Here is a 20,010-nt window from a genome sequence, read left to right on the forward strand (position 1 = left end):
GCCCAAATATGACGGCTTGAGCTCATATTTTCAACAAGCCACTTTGTGTCTCTCACCCATCAGAACCAAATTAGCATTCCCAATTTGTCCTGACAGTAGGCAGAATATACGATCAGATCATGCAGTTGGTCTACTCGAACACAGCATAGACTCGGCTTTATAGACTTGAGTTGTTTACTATGTTGTTGTATTGACAATGTATGTAAATTTCAGAACATTGTGCAACTCTGCTAAACACCGCTGCCTGTCTGTGGATTTAAAGCCTAGCCCGTGTGCAGGGCGGTGGTGTTAACCACTGCATCTCTCAAAGAGGAAGTAGAGAGAATGTAGAAGGTAAAACTAAAGTTGTCCCAGTGCTGATGGTTACACTTAAGCTTGGCACCTGGAAGAAGAGGAGCTCAAACAGACTCTAGAAATGACCAAAATCTCAGTCCAGAAAAGCACAAGTGCTGCACTGCGAACCTCGAACTCCCAGGCCCTCTTGAGTCTTCCATCATATTATGACAGCACAATATATTGGCACTTCCCTACTGTAGATTTGAGAAATCGTTCTGTGTGATTTTATTTATTTATTTTCATGGGGCTACCTGTGGACAGGGAATATTTTCAATGATATTAAAATTATAATGCCCCTCTTTTGTCTGTTGAAAATTTTATGTATCATGCATATTAAAATATTTGCCATGGTGCATTGATTTAAAAGGCAGCAATTGAAATAAATAAATTATTGATTGATTATCAATAGATTTTCAGCTGGTAAGGTACAATTTATACTCTTTATCTGATGCATAAATAATTTTATAAGCTCGCATGGTAAGTTTCCCATAACTGATGCTTAATATTATGTCTCCATCGTTCTCAAATTAACCGTGGGTCTACCCCAGATTCTATAGTTTGCGTCACATCGATCGGAGGCTACTAAATAATAATCATATTGTGTAGAAGCCTGAGGTTTACATCCATAGTTTTGTGCAAATCTGGTTCCTGTGTTTTTGTTTTGTGCTGTACTTGACTGTCCCCTTTGCTCATTCAAACCTTGCCTGTATATACAGATATTTTTGAAAATGTTTATTTTATCCATTTAAAAAGATCACATCCAGAACATCTGATGAAAGCAGCATTCATACGAATAAACGATTTGAAAATGCACACAAGCACGCCATGACACAAGAGAGTGATGAAACAAAATTAAATTGCAAACATGTTATCAGATTGCAAGAAATTACAAAAATTCTAGTCAGCCTGGTCTGCAGCCATGGTAATTGGTGTCCTAACACATTCATAGCAAATCCAAAACCAACGTGGACATGTGCAGTTTTCATGCTGTGATGTCAGAGGGGGAAAAAAGCCTAACAATCCACGTACATGCGGGTTCAGTTGGTTCACGCCCACTTATAGGCCAGCTTCCATCAATCTTAACAGTTCCAGATCCTTTCAGCATGGTTACTACCTGGTACAAATTGCTCAGCTGCTTCCTGCACATAGAAAGAAGACTGAAAAAAGCTCAAGGGCAGTGGGTCCATGGTTTATGGTTTTTCTGGAGTGACTGCTGTGTGAGAACATGGCATGATGTCATATTGTGGAGAGCAATCAGGTTGTGGGAGGAAGGGGTCAAAAAGTATGAGGGACTGCAGTCTGATCTCCATGAGGGGTTCATCTTCCATATCTGAACCTCAGCGAAAGTGCTTACCCTGGCACTGAGCTTAAGAATGATGCTGTTGGAATAAATGATTTTATGCCTGTTATTACGTTAATGCAACGATCAATAAGTTAACTCTTGCACCAAAATTGGACGCCTTGCACGGGGCCTTGGTTTTTGTACAGTTGATAAAGTATACAAAATAGGATGCTGTGGGTGGAATTTGCTCTCCAACTTAAAAATGTTTGTTTTGTTTTTTTTAAAAAATGACTGCCTAAGGAATTCAGCTGCTGTAAAATGTTTACACATGATTGTTAGTGTGAGAAACAGCAATGTAGTGTGTACTGGCGTGGAGAAAAAAAAAAAGAATGAAGGCGAAAGGAGTGGCAAAACAGCAAGGCTTCCAGCAACTAGCACATCCTCCATCAGCCACCTCCAGACTTGTGGTCCCAACACTCTTTCTGACCCCTTGTGTTTCAATTATATTTACATGCATGAGCTCCTTTAAGCCCCTGGAGAAACAGGCCACACGGAGATGGTCCTGCTGCCTGCCTCCTACGTCAGAGAGAGAAAGATGGAGGGAGTCTAAGAATGAGGGAACGAATCCTGTGTTGCTCGATCCTGTTTTTCAGTTGAGGATGGTTAGAGGGAATGGGAGGCAGCTGGCAGAGTGCTGTTAAATATTGCATAGTCTGTCTTGAGCGCATGGCTGTAAGCGCATGGTCTGTCTAAACACACATGCTCACGGCAGCCATTTAGAGCATCACATGCAGCCGGAGCTTTCAGTGCATGCACTTATTTGCCGTATACACTAAATCCTTTATAAGTGCATTATTACCTTGGGCTACATTCAGCAAAGAGCAGCGAAGAACTCTGTGCATTCAGGTAATGTGTATTAACTAGTGCTGTACTGTCAGCCCATTCAGGCCAACTCTGAATGTTAAACGAAAGACAGAAATGGTTATGTTTTTGAGGAGTTGGTTTTGAAGTTGTGAAAGGTGTGGTGCTTTTTCCCCGCACTCAAACTGTCAGCCTTTTAAGATCTACGTTTCCCGGCCAGAGCCTGTCCTGGTGTTACAATGAACAGAGCACAGGCAGCACAGAAGAATTTCAAGGGTTTTTTGGAGCTCAAAACATTAGCCATCCCGCCATATAAAGTTTCCTCCTAAGCGAAATAGATGTCTTCTTATTTCATAACAAACTTAGGATAAGTATTTGGAAAGCCTCGTAACCCCCCTCATCACCTTATGGGTGTCTAACGTTTGTTTTGGTTCAGAACATGAACATGAGCTATATGTGTACTGTAGTCCTGTGGCTCACTCCACCCTCCGTTTCCTGTTTGTAATGCACACACTTGCACACTTTCAGCTGACTGTGTGGTTGTGTGATGTCACTAGGTTGAAGTGTAACACAACATGGTGCACCAAATTCAAAATACACACAGTCCCTCTGCCAGTTTCAAGCTTAACTGAAACTCAGAACTGAAAAAAATCTAACAAAATTGAGCAAACAAAATTAGTAAAATTGTTTTTGCATGATCCTGTTCTTAATGTAGACATGGTGTACTGAATGTTTTTGTGAAGTGAAAGTGGCATGGTGTCAAGTTTTCTTTTCCTGTTTTTTTTTTTTTTTTTTTCTCTCCAAAAAAAAGTAACTTCAAACCAGGAAGAGGATGAACTCCAGGGTTAGATTTTCCCCACTATTAATGGCCAAGGCTTTTAGCAGGGTGCAGCAATTCTACTTCCTGCTCTGCAGTTGCAACACACAAACCCTCACAGAAGATCACTGTAAATGTCTTGTGCGATGTATTTAAGCACACTTCCTACTGTTCATTACACCTGAATATCCATCCAACCTTCAGGTTTTCATCTTTGGTCTCCTGGTTTATAGCCTTTTGGATATGTTTGGGCTTATTCATGTCTATAGGACGTCTAAGGACTAGTCTATTCTATTCTAGACTATTCGTTCACGCATAAATTCACTTCATTTGACCAAAAATGGTTGATAAAATCAGGGCTTGTCTTTGCAGCTTTTGTTCGGGATGATAAGTTAATCCCTTGGAGCTCCCCATAAGCCTGTAGGCTTGGGGGAGGAGGGAGGGTGTCTTAAATTATTAAGCCCCCATAAGCAGAACCGGGGCACCATGTTTAATAGATGGCACAGTGTAAGAAAAGCATTGCTGCAAACTTTGAACTGGTCACCTAGTCCTCAAGACTGATTTAGCTTCTCCTTTCATTTCGACTTGAGTTCAGAAGCAAACAGGGATTTTGTCTCTGTATATTATATTTAAAAATGATCAAAGGAAGCTATCACTGAGTAAATCTAACTTCAAAATCACTTATTCTCTGAGCGTTTAATGTTAAGGTCTGGGGAATCAAGCTAGTCTGATGGTGTTTGTCCAGAAGGAAAGGAAACCTACTTTGTACATCGTGGTTAAGGAATGCATCTTTTCGGCAGCTCTGGATAAGGTGATGGATCTGTGTATGCGTGTGTCTCTGAAGGTGACCACACCCCAGTCTCCTTCACCATAGTCATTAGAAAAGCTGTGCTCCGACTCATCCTCCTGAGTATCGAGTCCCATTAGGCTAATCTCTCTGTTTAGAGGTGAGTGATATGTCCTTAAAATAGCACACTGCCCTCTCAGATTGTACCGATATGTGAAAACACTACAGCTTGCACCAGTTTCATAGCATTTCTCATCATGACATGGTGGAGGCTTTTAGGTACCAAGTTCAGGAAGACTGCTAAATTTAATGTTCTTAATTGAGCCACAAACATTGCACAATTCTCTTATTTGACATGCACTATGCCAATGATTTGAGGACATCTGTTTTCCTGTGAGAGATCTGGTGCAGCAGAACCTTTCAGCCATTTATCTTGCAAGGCAAAGGAACTGAATGTCCAGCCAAAGACAGGTTTAAAGATGCACAAATCCGGTCTTGCAGAAATATGAAGCTGTTTCTATTAGGGGTGTTGCAGTTTGGAAGTACCTAGTTTGGAGAGCCTAGTTTTAAAATATGACTGTTTCATGGTATCGTGTTTTTAATTAGCATCTAAAAGCCCACAAGCCTGTCGTGAAAATTCTAGTATATATAAAAATTCACAAATTATTTTTCTTTGAAAGACATTTTTAAAAACGACTCGTTTGGGTTTTTTTTTTCTTTCTTTTGTTTACTTTATTTATTTAATTTTTTTAAATGTAAGCTTTGGTCAGCAGTGCCGTGGTGTTCTGTGCTTTTGATAGCCCTGTGTATGATCATTGTGAACATGCCAGGAGTGGAAACAGAGGTAACAGTGTAGGGCTGGGAGCGATATGACAAAAATATCCAATCACGATACTTGAGGACATTTCTGTGATGCACGATGCGCATCACAGTTAGCTAACATAATGTCTGCAAAACAGTAGTAAAATAAACAAAACAAAAATTAACCGAGTTTGTTGATGATTTTCTTTAATACCTACAAAAAATTACATCAAATCACTGGCATCCTTTCAGTACACTTTAATTTGTAATTATTTTAAATGTAAAAAAAATATCACACAATACCAACGATATCTTGAAGTGTATTGTGTAATCATTTATCAAGATATCAATATTATATTGAGATATCGCCCAGCCCTATAACAGTGTAACGTGTTTACAAGAGTAGTGGATTTAACAGACAAAGGTTTCTAGTATGGTCATGTCCCCTGTGCAGAGGGAAGTCCAGATGTAAGGGGTTGTACAATTTTTGGGGCATCGCAGCTGGACACAAAAGGAATGAGAACCACTAGAGAAAGGAATCTGATCGATTTTTTTTTTTTTTTTTTTTTTTTTTTTTTTTTAAATAATGGTAATAGAGAGAAATGTGCTGTCTGATCATACACTGTGACACCATAACAACCCTAATCTGAACACTAGATTTATCTGTTCTGTGTCTCTGCATATCTTACACAAATGTCAAGCTGAAGGTGTGTTCATTTGACACACGTGAAAATTCCTTACCCATTTTGTGTAAAGTCCTCACCTGCCATGTACATCAATTATACAATGTGGAAATTACTGGCTTGTAGTGTTAAATTGTTAATTTCTACAAACGGAAAAGTCCATGTCATTGAACTGTAGTTGAACAGGGACGTTTTAGATGATTCTTGCTTTCCCTTCTGAGATTCCTTCTTGCCTCATTTGTCTCGGTAAAATGTACTTGCGGTATGTAATCTTATAAATGCCTTCTTATGTAAGCGTTGGTATCGATGGTGAGGGATGATCAATTTCAGAGTGCTTGTTGGAGCATTTGATAAAGATGATTTTTGGTTTCCAGTCAGCCAGCTTTGTCAATGCATCGCCCACCCCTCTTATGACCAGAAGGAAGTCTTTTACAGTCCCATTTCTTTCCTTCCTGCCTACGACAGAACTAAAAAAAAATCTCTCTCTGGCAGCCTATAACTAGCAGCTAATATAATCAGAGCCTTTTTGAGAAATAAATGAGTGTGGCTCAGGCCTGGACTTTCTTATGCCACCCGTGTGTTTGTGTGTGTGTTGGAGGGGCATCATTGTGCGGAGATGACTGAGCTGATAGGCCTTGCTTGAAAATGTGAAGACCGCTTCCACCCTCTCAGCCAAGCCCATCCACCACCTGACTAAAAATAGTGCAGAGAAAAAGAGGAAGGGGAGAGAGGAGGGAGGCAGCGCATAAGAGCTGCAGCTCGTCTTTTTTCCCCCTCCCGCTTTTCTCTTCTTCTCTTTCTCTAGTCTCGGCTCTTTCCTTACTGCTGTCATTTTCCTCTTCTCACTCTCATTTCTCTTTATTCCTCTACAAACAAAGCAGTTTCAGCCATGCTGGTTCATGATGAGAACTGCCTAACAATTGTCGACTTTCCCTTTTTAGTCCTTCAGTCTTTCTTGAATACAGCAACGCGTGACTAAAATGAACAGGAGAAAGCTTTAGTAAATGCACATTAACCCTTCAGCAGACTAGAAATTCTCAAACTCGATTGAGAGCTGACCTTTTTGATAGGCTTCAGCTTACGTTGCAGAGGCAGGAAGGCCATACTCGGGTCATGGAGACCTGGGCAGGAGGGGGCTAACTAGTGCTAACCCTGTTGCGCTTCTGACGGCGAAAAAGAGTATTAGCAATATTAGCATGACACGTTTATATCGCCTGGATTATGCTGGGCTTAAGTTGCGTTGGCTAAACGCATTTAGCCCCACTGGCCAATCAGTGCATAGCATTCTATCTGAACGAGGTTTGGTGGTTATTGAATACAGTGTCTGTTCAGAAGGTCGTTGGCCATCAGGCGTACAGGATCTGTGGCTAAGCGTAAAGGGGCAAGGTAAGGTTTGGTCATGCAACATATATGTTGGGAGTTTGTAACCTGGTAAGGGAAGATTTCTTAGTTGTAATGGACAGTGTTACCAAAAACACTACCAACAGCCAGAGAAAATGTTAATGGTTGCAACTAGTCTTTGGAGTTTTTGAAAATCTGTCTCAACACAAAGATTCTTTTTGTTGGTGTTTAAGCACTGCGGTTCATTTTTGGACCGTCACCAGCTAGGGGTTCGTTTGGGTCCTGAAGGTTAATTACCAAGCAACCCAAGTGATATTTCAAGCTCCCTTCTGACACATCGATTAAGTGTGTTAGATTCAGTAAGGGGTAGCATTAGTGTGTTTTGTCATCTTTTTCTTTTCTAGCCGTGAAGTGGCACTGTGCAAGAGAAAGTGTTCGCAGTAAGCGTGTTCGCAGTTGGATTTGGGTCAGCAGAGGAGTCACTCCTTTTAGGATCATCAGCAGATTCTGTGTTAACCGGATTTACGTGGACGAGCCGAATTAAGTGTCCCTGGATTACTAGTGTGACTTTGGAGGGAAGCAAAGGAGGACAGTGGCCGGATCTGCGAAGAGCTTTCACGTCCTGTCAGGGCTGCACACTTTCCTCGTCCTTTTTTCAGCTGTGCATTCACTCTTCTTGACCAGTTTCTTCAACCGGAAATTTTATGTTAAACCTTTGGGGCACCCTTTTATCTAAGGGTACGTTATGAAATCAGTTAAGTGCCATGCCACACATGTACAGGACGGATCAAAGCTCGTTCTGTCCTTCAGGGTGAATATAAATGTCTCCAGGATACTGTTATTTGCAAAATGGGACATTTGCCACGTGTTCGTATAGCACTGCTGGATTACTTTTAAATGAACATGAACCATGCTTTGTCTAGCACAGCTCTGTAAACTGTAGATTTTCCCAACATTGCCTACATTTACCTTTAAGACGAAGGTTGAATTAGCCACATTTCAGCACACCGAAGCTGTGAAGCCAGCTGAATTTGCTGTGGGATCTGTCAGTCTGGATTTGTAAATAGCTTTCTCTCTGCACCAGCGCCGAAATGGTGATCTTTAGCATGGGCTGCTGCAGAACCTTGTTGCTTAGTAACAGCTTCATGGGTTGGCAAGGACACGCGCCAGCAGAGAGAGAACGAGAGAGTGCACAAGTGTGCCATCCCTGGATCAGTTTTTTTTTATGGCACATTTATTGCCTTTGGTTAGCCTGATGGCTGAGTTTATAGCTGTGTGTGTGGGACTGCTGTCCTCACCATGGACCTGTAAAATGTTATGTGCTTTTCACACAGCACTGTTACATTTCCCCCAGTAGAACTGCTTGCTGAGATGTCTTGGTTCGCTTTGCTAAATATCGGTTTGGAGCTTAGTCTAAATCTTTGGTCCAATTTTTCTGAAAATTGGCGGTGTGTATTGAGCTAGGGAATGAAAATTCTTCCACGAATGGTAAACGGTGCTTGTATTCTAGATCACCTTGCTTAAACTAATTGAAATGACAAAGGATAGATTACGTTAAAAGGATTTGACTGGCTGTTCTCACTGACCACTGTATCTCTTGAAGCTTATGCTGCAGGCTTAACCTCACCTTCTCGCCCTCTCTCCCTCTCCTTTTCTGTCGTTCTCAGATCAGTAAGTGACCCAGCGCGAGGCAGGAGTGAAGCATACCATTTAGAAGAGGAAAATGAGCGAACTCGACCAGCTACGTCAGGAGGCTGAACAGCTGAAGAACCAGATCAGAGTGAGTCTACACACAGCGGAACTTGTCCCGGGTGCTATTGGCGATTTCTACATGACAATACTTGGCATGCGTATATATGCGCACACACACATATATATAATATATATATATATATATATATATAAAAAATATATATATAATAAAAATGGTATTGGGCACGTAATTACTGTGCTGCCTGCTCACTTTGTGTATGCATTATATGATGTACGGGATAGGCACATTTTGCATATTTAAATAATTTGTGTATTTAAGAGAGAGCAACACAATAGCTATTTCCAGTTTGTTGTTCCTTTAGCAGTATGTAGATTACATGGCTTTAAATTCCAGTATACTGTATATTTAATGCTGAAGCTAACATAATCTTACATGTTTAACAAGAGAAGGTTGCTGGCTGTGGATCTGAGACTTGATTAGAGCACCGCTGTACTAACGGACCTTGGAAGGAGTAAACTAAAGTGCTACAGGAGCTTTCTTTACATCACAAGTTTCACATTGCTTGTTAATTGTTTGCAAGATTTGAAAGATAAAGAAAACCACAACTGTAATCTAAATGTGGCACATTAAATTACATAAACTGATGGTTAGTATTTATTTATTTATTTATTTAGGATGCAAGGAAAGCATGTGCGGATGCCACCCTGTCTCAGGTGAGCGTGTAATCCCATACTGTGAATCAGTACTTTTCGGAAGATAACTGTTTGATAGAATTTAAATTATAAACAGTATTTCTGTCATGGCGTTCTTGTATTTGTGTGTATGCACAGATTACAGCCAACATCGACCCGGTTGGGCGAATTCAGATGCGTACCCGGCGGACACTGAGAGGTCACCTGGCTAAAATCTATGCCATGCACTGGGGCACTGACTCACGGTAATCTCACTCAAGCTGTGTACTGAACACCAGACCCATTTCAACAACGCCAAATATAGGACTTGTTTTTTGTTTTGTTTGTTTTAAATTACTTTTCAGATTTTAGTGAAGACTGAATGGAAAGAGAGATGCAGTTTAAAGCAAGGCTTTGGAAACGGGTAGAAAAAGAACGCTTTTGGACGTTCAGATGAGGATGGTGGTGACGAGTGCGTGCTCACGCAAGGGAGATCTCTCGTTTTACACACATGTGCCCTGGTCTCCAGGAGGTTAATTGGGAGGCTGCAGGTGAAGTTTGGCCCCAGAGACTCCCTGTGTGCTTTGTCATGCTACTTTGCTCTTCTGAATGCATTCTGCGTGCTCTGACAAAATGGCTGTCCTTTAACACGCAAATATTCATTTTTGTTGTTTTTAAAGGACGTGAAGCAGTCGTTTGTTAGTATCTATTCTTCACGGTACCACATTAGATAGCTTCTGTTGTGGCTCTATAGCTAACTGCATTCTCCAGACGTTTGGGTGTTTTTCATAATAAGCAACGTGATAAACCTATTCGTACTGCAGGTGACAGGTGATACTCGCTCATACCAAACAGAATAGGGTAGCATTTTGTTACAAATGTAGCTCCGAACATTTAGCTAGTTTGTTTTGGGTTTAGTTACTTTCTTTGTTAATCAGTAGATGTAACTGAACCTGAGTAATCTACTGGCGCAGAAGACACTAATTCCACTCCTGGGTTATTGGGTTGGGCTCAGACAGCATGATGATGCTGCACAATCTCAGCTAAGCATCTTATTTTCCAACAGCAGTGAGTGTAGCTTAGCACTGTACACAAAGTTGCAGCTAGTTAACAATTCTCATTATATTTTCACCATTGTTTGAGATGGTATTTAAAATTAGTGTACCGTTTTGTTGTTTTGCATAGTCTGTCAGCCCCTTCTCCTTCTGTTTTTATTGGTTTTCCCTTGGGTAGGTGGAGTACATCCAGTATCATCATGGTATCATACTGAATCACAGTGGAAAGTTTATGTTAACTCTCCTGATAGCAAAACGTAGTCATGGTCACATCACATCTCCACCTCTCCCATGTGCAAAAAAACATTCCTGCTCATTTTGTTTATTCAAATAATTCAGAAGGAACATGTATACTGACTTTATGATGGTGTTTTCTGTGGAGGTGGTGTTTGGTAATCATATCAGGCTATAGTTCAAACACAGACAGTCCAGGGAATGTCTCATTTTTGTATTCACACCAGTGCTCCAGAGGCCCCAAGCATGTATGCAAATGTTTTTATATAGTAATGTTTGACAATAAAATAAGTTAAATTATTTTGAGTTCAGTAGACCCCCCTCCCCTCCCCCCAACACACACACACACTATAAAAATAAGGCAGCAGTTCATCTTTTTGTATTTTTTCTCTCTGCAGGCTCCTCGTCAGTGCTTCCCAGGATGGTAAACTTATCATTTGGGACAGCTATACTACAAACAAGGTGAGCCTAATTTCTCAAGTCTGTTCACCTCCACTGTTAATTACTGACAGGCATGTCTGATTTTTCTAAAAGCAACTTTTCTATTTGTCATGAGTGCTGATTTTGTTAAACTGTACAAAATTTGTGTGGCTTTCATCACTGCCCTAGCATGAACAGCTTTTTATTATTAAGTTTTTGTAGGTCTTGTAAACTATCAAATTTGACCATCAAAATAATTTTTGTTGATTTATTTGTTAATGTTAGTTTTGTGAATATACTTTGTGATTGTTATACAACTAAATACAGCCAAACCATGTGAATGTGTAGCTTGTGATTTAACACACCAGAGTAAAAGCAAATTGGTAGGTAGGTAGGTAGGTAGGTATGTATGTATGTATGTTTTAGGCTCGCTGCGATAGTCTGCGTGTTCGGCCGCACACCAATTACATCACTTGCTCATTGCGGCAGCGCCCCCACTGTCGTTTTGCCTTTTTTATAGTAATAAACAATCATTTTGTGTAATTAGAGAACTACAATTAAAAACTGAACGCGACTTCTCAATTCAGCATGAGCCAAACGAGTCAGAGTCGCAGCACAGATCAGATTTTATTTATCACGTGATGAGTGAGGCGAGCTGACTGACAAGACGATGGTGGAAGATTTGGTTTCAGAAGTTCTGTGTTTAATATAAGCAAGCTTGTCATTGTACTGTTTTGTTGTTTTTCATTAAGAATAATAATGAACCCACCTTTCAAGCAATTGCTGCTAATTCAAAAATGAAAGTGAAATGCACATGGCCCCATGGGCATTTATAAGCGGTTTAAAAGAGGCGGAAAAGAGGGGAGCCCCCCGCGCCCCAACCTCAGGTATTACCGGTGTTGTCCACACGTCGATTAACTGCTGGGAACATTTCCTCACCGTCAAATCCCTAGTATGTATGTATGTAAACTTAGTCAATTTATCTTCACCAATTTCACCACAATTGCAGCCATCTGTTTAAGTGAGGTAGCCAGAAATTGTGGTCATGTTCTCAATGTGATTTATTGTACAGTTCCAAGTTAACTGTGTTGGTACAGATTTTATTATATGAGCACTGTCCTGTTACAGGTTCATGCCATCCCACTGCGCTCCTCATGGGTGATGACGTGTGCATACGCGCCGTCCGGCAACTACGTGGCTTGCGGTGGCCTGGACAACATCTGCTCCATCTACAATCTGAAGACACGTGAGGGCAATGTCCGTGTGAGCCGTGAGCTGGCTGGCCATACAGGTTAGTGTGTGTGGGGGGTGTGTGTGGGGGGGGGGGTTGGCGCGGGGGGTTCTACGCTAGCGGTGATGAAGTTTTGACCTGTTTAGGTCATTAATCTAGCATAGGAATTGAGATAACGCCCTCAAATTCTGGAGAATTTGCTTTTACAGCACCAGTGGCTCTTATTTTATTCATAAGTGTTTTTATGGGTTAAATTAGCTGGAGCTGGTGAAATGGTGATCTTATACTGTGGAACAACGTTGTGGCATAGTATACGGCACTCTGTGTCTCCTCTTTTGTCCAGTTGTGTAATTTTCTGCCTTGTGTTTTTACATAGGTTACCTCTCCTGCTGTCGTTTCCTGGACGACAACCAGATTGTCACTAGCTCAGGCGACACCACCTGGTGAGTTTGGGGAAGTGCACCAGCACCTCTGCTTTATCCATTTGCATTAGACAGACACTTGCATAGACTCACATGATGGTCTGACTGGGCAGACTGCTGTATGATGATTCAGATCCTAATATCTGACACTCTGAATATTTCACATAGCAACTTTCTTGCTTAATCCTTATACTAGGGGGAATTTCAAGATGTTTACTTAACATGGTTTCAATGGACAATCCTGTAGGATTCAGAGGAGTCTATAGGATAATTAATTTCAATGTAGACTGTTGCACAGTGTCAAAATAGTTGGTTTTCATTTATTCATTGAACAAACGCTGTTTGCAGCGTACATCTTTCCTTCTCTCTTTGGTGCCGTTACTAATCTTGTTTGTTACATCTGCAGTGCTCTTTGGGACATTGAGACGGGGCAGCAGACAACCACGTTTGCAGGTCACACTGGGGATGTGATGTCTCTGTCTCTGGCCCCGGATGCACGCTTGTTCGTCTCTGGTGCTTGTGATGCCTCTGCTAAGCTTTGGGATATCAGAGAGGGCATGTGTAGACAGACCTTCACTGGCCACGAGTCCGACATCAACGCCATCTGCGTATGTATCTCACATGTGTAGTGTCCAAAATATCTCCCTGTTTTTTTTTTGCCTACACCAAGTATCATGAACGCTACATAGCACACTAATATTGCAAACGTGATGGGATTCAAGTAAGCGATTTCACATAATGCAGGATTTGCTCATATTAATACAGAATAAAAAGATCCTCCTTGCCATGATTGATTTCTGGCAGATCAGTTTGTCACCACAAAACCAAACCAGCCGTCTGTCTTGTGGCATAGGTGAACAGCAACAAGTGGGTGAATCAGCTCTCATGGAAAATGTGCTGATGTACTTTTAAACATGTTACATTCAGTCGGATGAATAACGTAGGCAAGAATTTTCCCGGTACTTAGACGGCTAAGTAATGTGTTTTTTTTTTTTCCGGGGGGTGTGTGTGCTGTAGAGATGAACCTATCTGTACTTTCACTTCTACAGCTGAATTTGGATGCACCTAATATTTTTTTGTTGTATACTGAAAAGCCTTCACCCAGAAGAGGAGCACATACTGCAAACTACTGCAAAGACAGTGAACAATGAATTCATTGCACTGGTTACAGGATAATGCCACTAATGACTATCCTAATGTATATTCCTTGCATACCGCACTGTGACCAAGTGAGAGACTAATTGATATTAAGCAAATATTTGATATTAAACAGTTTGCAATGTCATTCTGCAAATTTAGTTTTTGCTTGTTTTATGCACACCCCCAAACAGCTGCCATTGATTTGTTCATTAATCAATTTGATTAATGATTAAAATGCTAGTAGCGGAAATGTGACCAGTCTGTATGTATTGGTGGAGAAGTGCAAGACTCTGATTGCATTGGTTCTACACCTAAATTCATTTTCATTCAGAGACGGTGAATCAAAAAGGGACAAAAATACTGGAACCATCTGCTCTATGGTGATAAATAGGAAACCGATTAGTATATTTTACAGCAGTTATGTCTTAAAATACGCCGAGCTGCAACATGTCTGGTTGTGCTATACAGCACTAAGACACTAGTATATTGTAAGTAGAGTACTTGTTGAGCAAGCTTTCTGTTCTGCTTCCCAGTGATGACTGTACACAAAATCTTCTTGTATGTTAGCTCCCCCTGGTGGAGTTGAGCAGTCATATTACATATTTAACCTAGCCAATGATGTTCAATCCTGGGCCAAGTTTCACCATTATTCACACCTAGTTCTGCACAGTGAGTGTGGTCTTCAGACAGCATTGCTTGGGCACTTTCTTTTGTAAGGCACTGTTGGATTTTGGGTGCTTTGACTTGAGTACTAAATGACAGGTTCCCAAAATGATGCTCTACATACTAATTAGGGCGTCATTTTGGAAATGCAGGAAAAATACTTTGTACTTGTAGTTATGTCCTTTTATTTATTTATTTATTTATTTATTTATTTATTCCTTTTTTCTTCTCTTCTTTTATTCCTCTCTCGCAGTTCTTCCCCAATGGGAATGCGTTTGCCACAGGCTCGGACGACGCCACCTGCAGGCTGTTCGACCTGCGTGCCGACCAGGAGCTGATGGTGTACTCGCATGACAACATCATCTGCGGTATTACCTCAGTGGCCTTTTCCAAAAGCGGCCGTTTGCTGCTCGCCGGCTACGACGACTTCAACTGCAATGTGTGGGACACCCTCAAGGCCGACCGTGCAGGTCAGTGCTGGGAACCCTGTGTGGAGTAGCTTTTGCTGGGCTATGTAAGGGGATTCTGAAGGATTTATCGAATGACGAATGAACAGGAAGTTTGATATTCAAAAAAGGATTTTTAGATCCATTAGAAATCTCAATGGATCTAATATTACAGGATTGAATAGAGATAAAGCAGAATATAGGGTTGTAATAAAGGCTATACATGACATTCAGTACTTTAATTGGATTATGGTCCTGTTCAGACCACAATCGATGATGGAAATGGATGGAAATGCATCTGCTGATGCTTATTAGATGCCATCTATTGAAAGAGACAGATATTTTAAAATACATTATCTACAGTGCTCCTCCTGCTAGCAAATGTAGTAGTATGTAACCTTTTGATTTTCATATACTTTCATTTGAATTTCCATGGTAATCTCACTGAACTGCAAAATTTCAGTAGTGCAGAGCCTTAACCACATTAACCAGTACCCCCGGTCATTCTCAACTCATAGGAATTAAGCGTATAATTGCATGCATTAATTAACATGCTTAAACACCAGCAGTATTCTGAAGACACTGGCACCACGTCTGTGTTAATTATGAGAAATGTGCATTATCTCCCAGAAAACTTGCATGTCACCCACACCCATCCTTTTGTCTCCCCACTCAACCAGCACATGAATAGTTTATTGCGTTTGCATTGGGGAGCACAGCGCCACTCCACCATCCCCATGAATTATGTACACCATCAGAAAGCATGAAAAGGAGATTGAATTCTCATAGCGCCTTACTGGCGAAGCACTTCCTCATGCACATTGACCAAGACAAGTATGGGCACTGATGAGCTCATCCAACAGCTAATCTGTATCTTTATGATCCTTTATGGTGAAAGATAAGAGAGAATGTCTTGAAATGGTCTCTGCTCTCCAGTTACACAGCGTGAACATGGTGTAATGGTGGGTTCAGTGCAGTGATGACAGTAGTTTGCAGCGAAGCTCCATAGGTCAATTCAAATACTGTTAAATTTAGATGGGTTTTTAATGCACTTCATCTATACTGTCCTTGATTATCAAATGCCACAGTTGGTATATAACCTACATTATGAATATAAATATGTTTCTGCAGGTGTCCTGGCAGGCCATGATAACCGTGTTAGCTGCTTGGGTGTTACTGATGATGGAATGGCAGTGGCCACAGGCTCATGGGACAGTTTCCTTAAGATCTGGAATTAAAGCCGCAAGGTAAGCGCTTCCTTTCAATACTTTTTTTTTTTTTTTTAACGTGATTATTTTCATTGACATAAGCAGAGACGCTGACATCTACAGTTTAGCCGCCCCTGAAATCTATACTTTTCTGCTTTCTCACATAATGTACCACTCAGCTCCAATGCAAGTAAAAATGCTCCTGGTGGAAAAGGGAATTTATTGAAGGGGAAAGGATGCATGAAAGGTGCACCGTTGTTTCTTCCATCATTTTGCATCAGCTTTAGCGAGGTGGACTTGTGAATTCATGATCTTGTGACCCAATAGGAAACAATTAGATAGGATCGTAGATATTTTGGTGTCTATATGAAACCCATCGAGGCGCTGCTAGGTAAATAGTTGTCACATGGGTAAAGACAAGTGTATAGACCAATTTTCGTAGATACAGTTCAGTTGATGAACATTAAATCGCTTTCCGTGCAGTTTCTTATATGCAGTACAATATAGACACAGACTGGACTGCAGCCATATTATGTATTTATTTTGTCACAGTTGTATAAGGTAAGCTTATGCACTCAACTGGTTGCTTATAAATTGAAACATTTGCAGTAAAATATCAGTTGAGCTGATGAAACACCACTTAGGCACAGAGCCATCGCATCCACTGGAACAGGCTAAGATTTTGTAGTGAATTTCTCTCTCTGCCTGCTAGGGGATTCTTGTTAGCAATGTTGACGCCTCTTTTATTCATTGGACCTCATGCTGTATGACTCTCCCTGCAAAACAAAAGTGACTGCCTGGGAAAACCCTTCACGTGGTGAAATCTCCCCTAAATATAGTTCTGTAGACTACAGGCGTTCCTTAACTGAAACATATTTTTGAGAAATTTTAGAAGTTGTCTCGTATGTGGTCATTTGCAGATCAGAATGATGTCATTCTCACCCTTGTATTTTCTTAGCAACATGTAGCGCATGCTGCTAAGTGATGTTTATTTCCTCCTCAAACAATGAGCTGATCTAAAGCAAATAATTGTACATACAGCATAAAAATCAAATTCTAGCATTTTAAAGGTTGGTTACCCCCACAAGTGAAAAGTATAGTCTCTTGATCGTAAGTGTCATCCACGTCAGTTTCTGTAGTCTTATCATCTGAGGTTAACGTCAATCACAACGTTTGAGAAACAGGAGCTTTCGCTCATCATTCAGCTGATTGGTCTGCTTGTACATCTGTACCCTGAACATGTTTCACCCCAATTTCTGCCCATTATATGGCCCGTAGGCTCATTTTATAATTCTACTTCTGATTTATAATACACTACCGCCTTATTGTCATCACGCACCCTCTGCTCTGCTGCCCCCTGCTGGCACAAAGGTATGGCATGACCTCAGGAAATGATACAGAAGTGGTGCAACTAGGTCAAAAACAGGAAAATGGTAGCAGCTCTGAAATGAAACTTCCAGTAAACATGCTTTCGTAATTGTGTTTGTGGGTATAAACAGGATATGATTTCTGTGATCTCAGAGTCCCTTGAATGATCATTTTGCTCTTGCTTTCCTTGCAGATGGCATCCGGACTCCAAAGTTGACTGGAAGACCATTCCAACATAATGTTAAATTTTATTGCATATCCAATCTTCTTAAACACAACACAACTGACCCCGTTATCTGAGGAAACAACAGGGCGAAAATGATTCTCCTTCCCATAAAAAGAGCACAATTATTTCATTCAGTACATCACGTGGAAATCAGTGGGGTTGACATTACATGATGGGGGGAGGGGGCCAAAAGTAACTGTAGTAACTGTGCATTCCTACCGGGACCATTTCTCCAAGCGCTCGTCACACTGCAAGTCGTCATTTGCGCTAACGTTATCTAACAGAAAAAAAGGCAGCAGTCGTTTTCCCCTAATGAGTTGCTGTTTTTTTGTTTTGTTGGGGTTTTTTTCTTTCTTTCATTTTTTTACATCCCGTTTACATACGGTTAGTGTTTCAGATGAGGATCAAAAGCTCTTTTATCACTTAGTCTTTAAATATTTTAGAATCAAGTTTGTAGTTGGAGAATAATATTGACAATAATCACGGGTGTTATAATACAGCTTTGTTGTGTCCGAAACGAAGAGCAGTTTGAGCCTGACCTGTATATTTTAGTCCCACAATCTATTTTTGTTTTGTTTCTGTCTAGTCACGAGTCTTTGTTCGCACAGGAATAAAGCATTGCATACATAGAATAATGTTGAAAATGTTGACTAACCAAGCACATGTTAATGATGAATGCTCATTTAAAAAGAAATGAAAAAGGTCCATTTAAAAATATATATATATATTTCTTTCTTTGTTTTTCTTTTTTTTTTTTGCCTGATGAGGTTTGAGTAATGAAATGAAGATTAACCCGTCGTTTAATAGTTATTTTCTCTTCTCCATGTCCTTTTGTTTTTGGTTGAGCTTTGGTGTGGAGGGTGAGGGAGGGTTTGGGGTGGGAGTTGAGGGTTTTTGGGCGTAACTAGATTTCCATTTTTACCCGGTTTCAACACAGGTGCCCGTTCCGTGCTTGGGAAAAAAAAAACCCAGTTACTTCTCTGTGAATGACATGTTGTAAAAATCAATGTTTGAAAATAATGATATTGAAAAAAAAAACTTTTTAAGTTAAAAATTAAAAAAAAAAAACTTTTATTTTGGTTGTCTGCCATGAGTGGGTTAACTCTTAGAATCGCATGCTGTAGAATTGCTTAAAAAGAGGTGCATATGGAAAGTCCTTTGATGTTTTTCTTTAAGAAAATAACCTGTTAAATAGATCATCACAATGATATTTATATTCTTTTTTTTTCCTCTTCCTTTTGCTACTCTGTGCATACATAATTCAATTAAACTCGCAAAGCTATGCACTCAAGAGAAGCAAACACATTGATTGACCTGTTCTATCCATATCTTGGAGTTTCTAAAACACTCGTACGCCGACCCTCTCACACACACACACACACACACACACACACACACACACACAAAACACACTCAAACTAGAACAAAAATTTTCATTCTTTCTGTAGCAAGACGAAAATTCCAGATACAAAGAAAAGAATGCTAGAGACATTTTGTAACAAACAGGTTTTAATGTCCTTTAATAAAAAAAAAAGAAAAAAAAAACTTGCAGCATTTGAATGGCAGAACTTTTCTGTTGTTCCTTTCTTTGTGTAACGAGAGGCGCTCTTTCCTTAGCGGTAGTGGCATTTCTTCCATTCTGTTCTCCCTCTGCGACATTCTGTACAAAAAAAAAGTGCTGTCGTTGTGCATTAGGCCTGGAGTTGGCAACAAAAATAAATAAATAAAACATACAAAAAAAAAATTAAGAGATTAAATCAATTCCTCTTTTCTCCCTCTCTTTCTGTCTGTCTCTCTTCATACAAATAACTGTAGAGCTCTGCACACCCCCACTGTATCCTTATTCATCTTTTGTATTTAATTTTAAATTCAGTGTACAACAGAAAGCTGGATGCAAGATAGAAACTATATTAAAATGTACTGTTATTTAAGATGTAATAAAGCAGTTTGAGATGAGCTTTCAGAGTCGGTGCTGTTTATAAGGATGTACTCGGGTCTTTAAAAGGAAAAATCCACCCTGAACGCTTTTTTAATCGACACGTTACCTTCGGTTGTGTTCGAAATTTTTGTGATTACCTTCTGAGTTGACTTTTTTAAGTTTCAGATTCTTTCACCATCGTGGTCTGTTTTCACGTAACAGGTTTCTACATTACCCGCAATGCCTTTGGACTGCCTGCTGATAGTGATGCCAGAGCCCTTGCTTCATTTCTATGTTGTTAAAAAAAACAAAACAATTAAATTAAAAAAGGCGATGCAGCAGCGCTTTACTTCATTAATCTGTCCAGTTCTCTCACCTCCTCTGTA

The 20,010-nt window shown here is 40.3% G+C and overlaps 1 protein-coding gene across 2 annotated transcripts in view; it reads left to right on the forward strand.

Moving 5' to 3' along the window:
* gnb1a (guanine nucleotide binding protein (G protein), beta polypeptide 1a) overlaps positions 1 to 19,664 on the forward strand; it is a 31,111-nt gene extending 11,447 nt beyond the window's left edge. For both annotated transcript variants that reach the window (XM_053624705.1, XM_053624704.1), the window contains 10 exons: positions 8,576 to 8,688; positions 9,297 to 9,335; positions 9,453 to 9,559; positions 10,981 to 11,044; positions 12,131 to 12,293; positions 12,610 to 12,676; positions 13,062 to 13,263; positions 14,712 to 14,928; positions 16,036 to 16,151; positions 17,674 to 19,664. In XM_053624705.1, coding sequence (XP_053480680.1) covers positions 8,632 to 8,688; positions 9,297 to 9,335; positions 9,453 to 9,559; positions 10,981 to 11,044; positions 12,131 to 12,293; positions 12,610 to 12,676; positions 13,062 to 13,263; positions 14,712 to 14,928; positions 16,036 to 16,142 — 1,023 coding nt within the window. In that variant the 5' untranslated portion in view covers positions 8,576 to 8,631 and the 3' untranslated portion in view covers positions 16,143 to 16,151; positions 17,674 to 19,664. The remainder of the gene's footprint in view (positions 1 to 8,575; positions 8,689 to 9,296; positions 9,336 to 9,452; positions 9,560 to 10,980; positions 11,045 to 12,130; positions 12,294 to 12,609; positions 12,677 to 13,061; positions 13,264 to 14,711; positions 14,929 to 16,035; positions 16,152 to 17,673) is intronic.
* Positions 19,665 to 20,010: the final 346 nt, after the last annotated feature.

The sequence above is a fragment of the Ictalurus furcatus genome, chromosome 5 (assembly GCF_023375685.1).
Source record: "Ictalurus furcatus strain D&B chromosome 5, Billie_1.0, whole genome shotgun sequence".
Classification (NCBI taxonomy): Eukaryota; Metazoa; Chordata; class Actinopteri; order Siluriformes; family Ictaluridae; genus Ictalurus; species Ictalurus furcatus.